The 9,411-nt window shown below is 67.6% G+C and overlaps 3 protein-coding genes across 3 annotated transcripts; all 3 read right to left on the bottom strand.

Moving 5' to 3' along the window:
* Positions 1-87: 87 nt before the first annotated feature.
* Positions 88-1,228, bottom strand: LOC122123654 (protein SCO2 homolog, mitochondrial). Its single transcript, XM_042698071.1, has 2 exons — positions 1,163-1,228; positions 88-921 (listed from the first exon to the last, which is right to left on the bottom strand). The coding sequence occupies exon 2, from the start codon at positions 906-908 to the stop codon at positions 132-134; it is 777 nt and encodes a 258-aa protein (XP_042554005.1). The 5' UTR covers positions 909-921; positions 1,163-1,228; the 3' UTR covers positions 88-131.
* Positions 941-4,988, bottom strand: LOC122123562 (thymidine phosphorylase). Its single transcript, XM_042697921.1, has 10 exons — positions 4,787-4,988; positions 4,287-4,489; positions 3,309-3,407; positions 2,831-2,960; positions 2,590-2,708; positions 2,207-2,369; positions 1,901-2,131; positions 1,655-1,795; positions 1,307-1,470; positions 941-1,162 (listed from the first exon to the last, which is right to left on the bottom strand). Exons 1-10 carry the CDS (start codon positions 4,986-4,988, stop codon positions 941-943), a joined length of 1,674 nt encoding a protein of 557 aa, XP_042553855.1.
* A 626-nt stretch (positions 4,989-5,614) lies between these two features.
* On the bottom strand, positions 5,615-7,406 carry Odf3b (outer dense fiber of sperm tails 3B). Its single transcript, XM_042698073.1, has 6 exons — positions 7,298-7,406; positions 6,989-7,192; positions 6,409-6,513; positions 6,195-6,316; positions 5,981-6,121; positions 5,615-5,761 (listed from the first exon to the last, which is right to left on the bottom strand). The coding sequence occupies exons 1-6, from the start codon at positions 7,404-7,406 to the stop codon at positions 5,684-5,686; spliced, it is 759 nt and encodes a 252-aa protein (XP_042554007.1). The 3' UTR covers positions 5,615-5,683.
* Between the last annotated feature and the right edge of the window lie 2,005 nt (positions 7,407-9,411).

Genomic DNA, 9,411 nt, shown 5'->3' with positions numbered 1-9,411 from the left:
TTAGAAGTGCCTGCTCTGTGTAGAAAGAAGAGCTGACCTGCCCCTGCACCCCCTGCCTCCACGGGGTGCTGACAGATCACACAAGCACACCATTAATGTACCGATTTAATAGCAGCCCAGGCTTTGGTGGTTCAGGACAGGATGCTGTGGAAGGTACCCATGTGTTGCTTCACGCTGTCAGCAATCTGCTCGGTTGATCTGCCCCGACCATAGTAGTCAGTGAAGAGGCCATCGGGGTTGAGCAGGTAGATGGCAATGGAATGGTCCACGATGTAGTCCTGGTCTTCATCTTTGGGGCCAGCGCTGTAGTACACACGGTAGCTGCGGCTAACCTGGGCCACCTGTTCGGCAGAGCCAGTCAGGCCCAGCAGCCTCGGGTGGAAGTCCTGCACGTATCTGGCCATGGCTGCCACATCGTCCCGTTCCGGGTCCACGGAGATGAAGATGGGCTGCACCAGGGGCAGCCCAGGCTCTGCCTCCAGCCGCTGCACCACCCGCACGAGCTTCTCCAGTTCGTCGGGGCAGATGTCCGGGCAGTGGGTGAAGCCGAAGTACATGAGCACCCACTGGCCTCTGAAGTCGGCCTTGCACCGAGGCTGGCCTCTGTGGTCCAGCAGGCTGAAGTCGCCCTGGCCCACAGCAGCCTGGCGCAGGGCCTCGGTCCGCTGCTGCCGCCGCCGCTGCTCCTTCTCTGTCTTGGCAGCCAGCCAGGCCCCGCCCAGCCCAGCCCCAAACAGAGCAGTGACCAGCAGCCTGGTGTGCAGCCGCGGGCCTCGGGGGGAGCCCTGCCCTGACGAGGCTCTGGACCGCGTGCCCGGGGCCTCGCCCCCCAAGGTCCTAGGGGGAGCCCGGGGTCTGAGCGGCCAGAGCCGGGGCCAAATCTTGGAACCCTGAGCCAGCAGCAACATGGACGTGATGTTCCTGGAGAGGAGGAGAGACATCAACGGAGGTCCCGCGGCGGAGGCGGCGCCAGGCTGGCGCGGGCCCGCACCCTGTGGAGCCGCGACAGCGGGCCCGCCACCCCCGGCCCTTCCCGGCCTCCCCGGGGCGCCGCGGCCCTGCGGCCCGCGTCCCGCGGCGGCGGCGTCCGGCACGCACGGGGCTCCCGGGGCCCGGCCGTCCTCGGGTCGGCTCCCGTCCACACTGACCCCGGGGTCCGCACCTCGTGCCGGGCGCCAGAGCTGCGCGCTCCGCTCGGCTCCGCGCGTCGTCACACGCACGCGGCAGCCTAGCGCGTCACTTCCGGCACGCCCCGGAAACGCCTTCCCGCGGCGCGAGCGCCCCGCCCCCAGGGGCCCCGCCTTGCCTGGGCGGCTTCCGGCGCAGGGCCGGGCGGCAAGATGAGCTCGGCGAGGGGCGAGGGCGCCGCGAAGGGCGCGCGGTCGGACAGCACCAGCGCCCCCTGCAGGGCGCGGCGCTGCGAGCCGCTGAGCGCGGCGCCGTCTCGATGCACCCGGAGCCAGGGCGTCCCTGCGGGGCGGGGCACGGCGGCCGTCAGGGCGGGGGCGGGTCGGGGCCCGGGCCGGGCGCGGGGCGGGGGCCGGGGGCCGGGGGCCGGGGGCCGGGCGGGGCGCGGGGCGGGGGCCGGGCGCGGGGCGCGGCGGGGCGGGGGCCGGGGGCGGGGCCGGGGCGTTGGTCCCCCCGCGGCGCTCACCGCGGCGCAGCCTCTGGCCCACGGCCACCAGCAGCTCGGCGCCCACTCCGAGCCGGAGCGGCTCCCCGGCGCGGCTGCGCCCGGCCCCCAGCTCGTGCAGCACCAGCGCCAGCGGCAGCGCCCGGATGCGCTCCACCGTACCTGCGGGAGAGGCGGGCTAGGGGCGGCGGAGGCAGGGCGGGGGGCAAGGCCGGGAACGGCGAGGGCCGCGGAGGGGGCGGGCGGGGCCCAGGCTCCCGGCCTCACCGTCCGCGGGCGCGCGCAGCTCCTCCTGGTCCCGGGCGCCCGGGAGCAGCTGGCGGCGCCGCGCGGGGCTCCCGGAGCACAGCGCCCGCGCCAGCGCCGGCTTCACGCCCTGCGCCGCCAGCATCTGCTGGAAACGGCCTCGCGCCGAGCCGTCGTCCAGCGCCGCGGCCACTCGAGCGGCGCCCCGGGCCTGGGCCTCCGCCTGCCCGCTGAGCCAGAGCAGGGCGCCGCCTGCGGGAGGGCGAGGCTCAGGTGCGCGGAGGCCGAGGGCGCCCCAGCCCCGAACCCCAGCCCGACCTCCCTCACCGAGCCCGGTGACCAGCTCCCGCAGATCCGGCGGCCCCGCACCATCCAAGCAAAGCAGCGCCTCCTCCACCTCCAAGGAGTGGCCGACGCTCCGGCCCAGGGGGCTGTCCATGGCGGTCAGGGCGGCGGCCACCCGGAGCCCCAGTGCCGCTCCGACGCCAACCTGCGGACCGACGGCTCAGCCTGCGGACCCGGGGCCTCACGTCCGCCAACCCCCCCCCCCCCCCATCAAGCAGGCGCTGGGCCAGACGGGGAGGGCTGGAGAGAGGCCCTGAGGCGTCCCCTGGTCCAGCAGTGCGGGGTAAAGGACGGAGGAACCGCCCGGGGGACTGCTAGATGAACCAAGGCAGGGACGCCAGGCAGGCCCAGCTGCAGGAGCTCACCAGCGTCCTTGCCAGCTCCCTGGCCTGCTCTTGATCTGGGAAGAGGGCGGCCTCACCAAACTTAACGTCCACGATCAGAGCAGACAGCCCCTCCACGACCTTCTTGCTGAGGATGGAGGCTGGTGGGGGGGCAGAGACATTATCGCAAGGGTGATACCCGGGTGAGGAGGGGTGGCCTTTGTGGTGGAGATGGCCGTGCCCAGAGGCAGGGGTACCCCCGGGTCAGTCGGTGACTGGACACCTGTGACGAGTGGAAGGCTGTCCACAGTGGCTGTCACGTCTCGGGCAGCATAGAGGACTCCATCGGCCGGAACCAGCTTCTCACTCTGACCCACAATGCAACAGCCTACTTGCTCCAGCAGCAGCTTCATCTGGCCAGAGATTTCCCAGTGACTTAAAAATGCCCCAAATCTATTACTGACCAGTGGATGATTTGGATCTGTACTCAATAACTCTGACCTCTGACCTGTCAGGAACCCTGATCAGTGTTATGTGGCCTGTTAATGATTAGCAGCCCACTGGTGATGTTGACCCAGTCCCTAATAATGATCTGATCACAGTTCTGTTGATTCTAGTTCGGACCCAAGTCTATCTACATCAGTGATCTTTGGATAGTCACTCTTCTCATTAGTCCAATAACCCATCAGCAGCCCCCAATGATTCTGGCCAGCACTTCCCTCTCCCTCTAGATCAATGACCAATCAGTGGCCCATCTGTACCTGCTCTGGGCTCTGGACGACATTGAACCCAGGAATAGACTCCAGTTTATCCAAAGTTCCCCCTGTGTGCCCTAGACCACGTCCGCTGATCATTGGCACCTAGTAGGCAGGAGTACTGAGTGCCCCCACATCCCCCCCCATCTCCCCCCTCCGCTTGGTTAGGACTTAAGCTGGAATTAAAAAGTATTTGTAGCCGGGTGCTGGTGGCTCACTCCAGTAATCCTAGCTACTCGGGAGGCTGAGATCTGAGGATTGTGGTTCAAAGCCAGCCTGGGCAGAAAAGTCAGTGAGACTCCTATTTCCAATAAACCACTCGAAAACCGGAAGTGACACTGTGGGTCAAGTGGTAGAGCACTCGCCTTGAGCTGAAGAGCTGAGGGACAGTGCCAAGCCCAGAGTTCAAGCCCCATGACCAACCAAAAAAAAAAAAGTATTTGTAATATTTTACAATTTTAAGATTTTTTGGGGGGGGGTTGAGTTGTGGGACTTGAACTCAGGCTCTTTTGCTCAAGGCAAGCACTCTACCACTTGAGCAACAGCACCACTTGCGACTTTTGAGTGGTTAATTGGAGATGAGTCTCATGGGTTTCTGTCCAGACTGGCTTCAAACCATGAGCCTCAGATCTCAGCCTCCAAGGATTACAGGTGTGAGGCACCAGCGCCTGGTGAAGCCATTTTAAGCAATCAAAGTGGGGACCCAGCTGGTAGAAAGGTACAAGAAGGGAGCTAGCACTTGTCACTGACAACACAAATCTGGAGAGGACCCAATTCTTGGGAGCTTGTCTGGGATGCAGAAGGGCAAGGGAGGCCTGCGGTCGGTCCATCAGCAGAACCTGTCCTGTTACGAGGGGCCTCACCTAGGGCTGAAGTTTGTAGGGGTTTGGTAGGACTGGGTCCTGTCCTGCTGCGCTCTGAGCCAGAGGAGGTTCGGGGCCACCTGTGAGCAGCTCAGGGCTTCTGGAGAAATGGTGGGCTCACCTTGCAGCCACAAGCAGCCAGGGCCGGAGCCAGGACTAGGCTGACCTTGTCGCCCACGCCTCCTGTGGAATGTTTGTCCACAAGATGCGGGTGCCAGGCCTCTGGCCACTCCAGCTTCTGGCCAGACCTGGCCAGAGCCTGGGTCAGCACAGCGGTCTCCTCCGGATCCATGCCTCGCAGCCGGATGGCCATCAGCATGGCCCCTAATGGACACATTAGAGGGTTGTCCAGTAGCACAGGCGGCCGGACCTGAACGCTCATGGCGGAGTGCCCTGAGGCAAGGGTCTTCAGGACGGTCCGGGTCGGAGTCTGGTTAGGAGCGCCCAGCCTCCCCACGCACTGATCTTTGCACCCTGCGCGCACCCATCCACCACCGCGCGTGTCCGTCCGCCACGGCGCGCACCCATCCACCCGTGCGCACCCGTCCATCCCGCGATGCTGTCCGCCACCTCCGGCGCGCACCCGTCTGCCATGCGTGCGCTGTCAGCTACCACACGCACCGATCTGCGCGCCCTGCGCGCTCCCGTCCACCACCGCGCGCACAAAGCCCCTGATGTCCGCCTCACTCAGGTGGCCTCCGTCCCGCTTCTTGCGGATCAGCTCCGGCAGCTGCCTGGACGGTGGCAGGGGCTCCGGAGGCTGCAGGCCCCTCGGCCCAGAGAGGTTACCAGGCACCACGGGGATGGCAGGTGGAGACGCCATGGCTGCGCCTGCGGAGGAGCCGCACACACCTGGCATCCGCCTCAGAACCGAGCCGGGCCTCCGCGCGCGTCGGCGCCCTGCTCCCACGCGGGTCTGCCTAGCCCGGGGCCGGCCGGCATCCTCGCCCCCCCATACCTGTTAGCTTCAGCCCTGCCGCCTTCGGCCGCGGATTCTGGTCCGGCTCTGTCCCGTGCTACGGGGTGGAGACGACCCGGGCAGCACGGGCCGGTGGGGGGAGCCCTGCCGGGTCCCGTGGGTGTCGCCAGCCCTCGACGGACCGCGCGAGCGCAGGGCCACCGGAGCTCCTCCGCCCGGTCGGTCCCCGCGCGGACTAGCGTTTGCGGACCTGCGGGGCCCGCGTGCCCAGGACGCGCACGCACGTACCGCCGACGCCTCCGGGGCGGTGGACAAGCAACTTCGTCCAGGTCCGGTCCAGTCCGCCGGTCCGCTGGCCCGCCCTCCCGCCCCGGCCCGCCCTCCCGCCCCGGCCCGCCCTCCCGCCCCGGCCCGCCCTCCAGGCCCGAACCCCGCCCTCCCGCCCCGGCCCCGGCCCGCGCCCCGCCCTCCAGGCCCGAGCCCCGCCTCCCGCCCCGCCCGGCCTCGCGCGGAAGGAAGGAGGCGGACGCTGTCGGCTCCGAAGCTTTAAGCAAACGACTGTGGGGCCTCCCCGGCTCCCCCGCCCGCCCCGCGGGTTTTCAGTCCACGTCGGTCACCAAAGGGGCCAGGTACTCCGAGTGCCGAATCCCAAAGCTCCAGCCGTGAGTCCTCCGGTGCTGCGGACCGGGAGACGCGGGTCATCTCGGAGGGACCTGGCCTCTGACCCCGCCCGGCCTCCCGGGCCCGCCCGGTCCCCACCTCCGACTCCAGACCCCGCCCGGTCCCCACCTCCGACTCCAGACCTCGCCCGGTCCCCACCTCCGACTCCAGACCTCGCCCGGTCCCCACCTCCGACTCCAGACTCCGTCCCCCCGGTCCCCCCTCTTCTCCGCTACCTGGTCCACGTTGTAGGCGGCGGGCCCCGGCTTCATGGTGCTGTCCTGGGGCAGCGAGGTGCGCGCCAGCATGGTGAACTGGGGAGCGCGGGCCTTGTAGACGGCGGGGCTCACCACGTGGTAGGCGCACGGGCCCGGGGTCTACGGGCGAACGAGGGGCGGTCCAGCCTCCGCTCCGCCGCCCTCCGGCCCGCGCCCCCGGCGCCCGCCCCACCTTGCTGAGGTCCTCGAAGCAGCTGCCCACCGCGCTGCGGCCGTACAGGGAATAGGTGGGCGCCGACGTCTTGCCGACGACGCGCGCGCCCAGCAGCGGCGGCACGCTGTAGGTCCCGGGGCCTGCGGAGGAGCCGGCGCACGCTCGGTCCCGCGACCGGGCCGGGCGCCCGCCTCGGGGCCCCCGCGGGGCGGGCCGGGACCCCCGCTCTCACCTGGGGTCTGCTGCTTCGTGTGGGCGCCCCAGTTCCGGGAAGCGATGGTGTGCCGTGGTGCGCTGGGGTACGCCGCGTTTCCCGCTCGTTCGGGGAAGTACCTGCCTGGAGGAGGGACCAAGGCGGGGGGAGAGGGCTGGGGGGAGAGCAGGGCTGGGGGGCCCAGCTAGCCCTGGACCTGGAGTGGGAAGGGGGGCAGGGCTGGGGGAGGGCAGGGCTGGGGGGGCGCAGCTAGCCCAGGACCTGGAGTGGGAAGGGGGGCAGGGCTGTGGGAGGGCAGGGCTGGGGGGCGCAGCTAGCCCAGGACCTGGAGTGGGAAGGGGGGCAGGGCTGGGGGGGGGGCGCAGCTAACCCAGGACCTGGAGTGGGAAGGGGGGCAGGGCTGGGGGGGCGCAGCTAACCCTGGACCTGGAGTGGGGGGACAGAGCTGGGGGGAGGGCAGGGCTGGGGGGGGCTCAGCCTGGGCGGGTCGCGGGACTCGGGTCCCGGCCTTTAGACCCCGGCACGGGCATCCCAGGGCGCCGGGCCCCGTGCGTCCCCCGGGGCCTGCTTGGCCCTGGGTCAGGGCCCAGGTGCTGACCCGGTCCCGGAGTGCGGAAGGGCGCCGAGTGCCGCAGGCGGCCGTAGATGGAGTAGGCGGGGGTGCCGTCGGGCCCGCGCACGGTCATGCGCGACGGCACCAGGTGACTGGGGCCGGGGCTGCACGAGGTCGTCTGCGCCGGGAGGCGCGCGCCGAAGGTGAAGGCGGGCGCGCGCCGGCGCGACGGGTCATGCAGGACGTAGCCTGCAGGGGATCCCCGCGTCAGGGCACTGGCCGCGCCCCCTCCCCCGTCCCCGCCGCGCCTCCTCCCCCGTCCCCGCCGCGCCCCTTCCTCAGGCCCCGCTGTACCGGTGTTGGGCGGCAGCTGGTACTTGGGCCCCGGGCCTCTGTAGAGCGCGGCGATGGGGCCTCGGGGCCGGTGTGGCCGCCACGGGCCCACCCAGGCGTCGGAGCCCATGGCGCGCTCGCGGCCCGTCCGCCTGGGCCCCACGGGGTCCGCGCCTCCCCGAGCGGCCGAGCGGAGGGGCGGGGCCCATCCGGTATCCCGGGAGCTGCGGAAACAAACAGCGGGTCCTGGGCTGCGGCCGCGCGGCGCGCCCGCCCGCCTCCTCCCGGGCCGCGGGGGGTCAGGGGGCCCCGCGGGGGCCGGCGGCGAGCGGCCTGGGGAGAGGCCGGGCGGGCGCGCGCCCTCGGAGGGAGGCGGGGGCTGCGCCGACCTGCGGTGCCGCTCCCCGGCTAGCCAGGCCCCGCCGCGCGCGCCCGGCGCCCCGGCCCCATTGTGCCTTGGTCTGCTGCCAGGCAACGGGAGCCGCCCCACGACTGGAGCCGCCCCGCACCCCGGAACCCGCAACCTGACCCGCCCGGGCCCCTGTGACCGGACCCGCACCCCGGAACCCGCGGGCCCGCCCCGCACCCCGCGACCTGTGACCCGTCCCGCACCCCGTTACCTGACCGGCGACCCAACCAGTACCCCGCGACTTGACCACGCCCCCCACCTGATCCGCGACCTGTGACCCAACCTGTACCCCATGACCTGACCCACCCCGCCTCCCGCGACCCTCGTCCCCCCCTCCCGTGACCCGACCAGACCCACCCCGGCCCTGGGACCGGGGGTCATCCCCACTCCCCGCGACACCACCCAAACCTGCCCCTCCCCCGTGGCATGCCAGCTCCCCGAGACCCTTCCCCCACAACCCGACCCGCGACTGCCCCCCCACCCTCGCGTACTTGCCTTGCATGCGTGAGGCCCTGGGTTCGATTCCTCAGCACCCCATAACCAGAAAAAGCCGGAAGTGGCAGTGTGGCTCAAGTGGTAGAGCTCCAGCCTTGAGCTGAAGAGCTGAGGGACAGCGCCCAGGCCCAGAGTTCAAACCCACAATCGACAACCAGAAAAGAAAATTACAAAGCCCTGCAAAGGTAGACCTTATTGACACCCTACCTGTAGGATGCAGCTAAAGCTGCGTTAAGAGGAAGAGTAAGCCCTGATGGAACGGGAAACAGCTCACCTTACAGAAAATGTACAACTACCGAGAGATGCGGCTCGGGATAGACTGCCTGCCCAGCAAGTCCCAGGCCTCCAGGTCCACAGAGACAGAGGGAGAGCTGCACCAGACCGCCTCATTCCCAGGTCGGCGAGGTCGCCACCAACCGTGGCTACACAGGAACTTGCAGGCCAGCTTGGTCAAAACAAAATAAAACAAACAAAAAAGTAGAAAGTGTGGTGCACACCTGTAATCCTAGCTACTCAGGAGGCTGAGATCTGAGGACTGTGGTTCAAAGCCAGCCCTAGTAGAAAGAATAAATAGCTATTTCAGAAAAAGAAGACAAACAATCCAGAGAACTTGATTAAGGAGAAAAAACAGTAAGTGGCTCAAGTGGTAGAGCGCTAGCCTTGAGCTGAGGAGCTCAGGGAGCCCCCAGGTCCAGAGTTCAAGCTCCACAACTGACAAAAATGAAAAGAAACTGAGATACCAATATAGAAGAGAGTGAAATAAAGAATTCTCAAAAACCTACAATTTGGCCAGGTGCTGGTGGCTCACTCCTGTAATCCTAGCTACTCAGCCTACTCAAGAGGCTGAGATCTGAGGATCACAGTTCAAAGCCAGCCCGGGCAAGAAAGTCCATGAGACTCTTATCTCCAATAAACCACCAGAAAACCGTAAATGGCATTGTGGCTCAAGTGGGAGAGTGCTAGCCTTGAGCAAAAGCTCAGTGACAGTGCCCAGGCCCTGAGTTCAAACCCCAGGACTGGCAAAAAAAAAAAGACTAATGAGGCCAAAGAAGATTGAATACTTCTAAAAGACTCTTGGTAACTATGAAAATGGAATGAGCATGCTGTTGGGGATGCTGTTTCTTAGAGGAAAGGATGCAGGGAGTGGGACGCAGGGTCAAGTTGATCACACACAGTATGATCATATTTGTGACAGTGGAATCTACCCCATAGCTGGTAGAAGACAATTGTT

Source organism: Dipodomys spectabilis, unplaced genomic scaffold (assembly GCF_019054845.1).
Source record: "Dipodomys spectabilis isolate Male_0828 unplaced genomic scaffold, ASM1905484v1 ptg000230l, whole genome shotgun sequence".
NCBI lineage: Eukaryota > Metazoa > Chordata > Mammalia > Rodentia > Heteromyidae > Dipodomys > Dipodomys spectabilis.
This window is presented reverse-complemented; position numbering and strand designations above follow the sequence as displayed.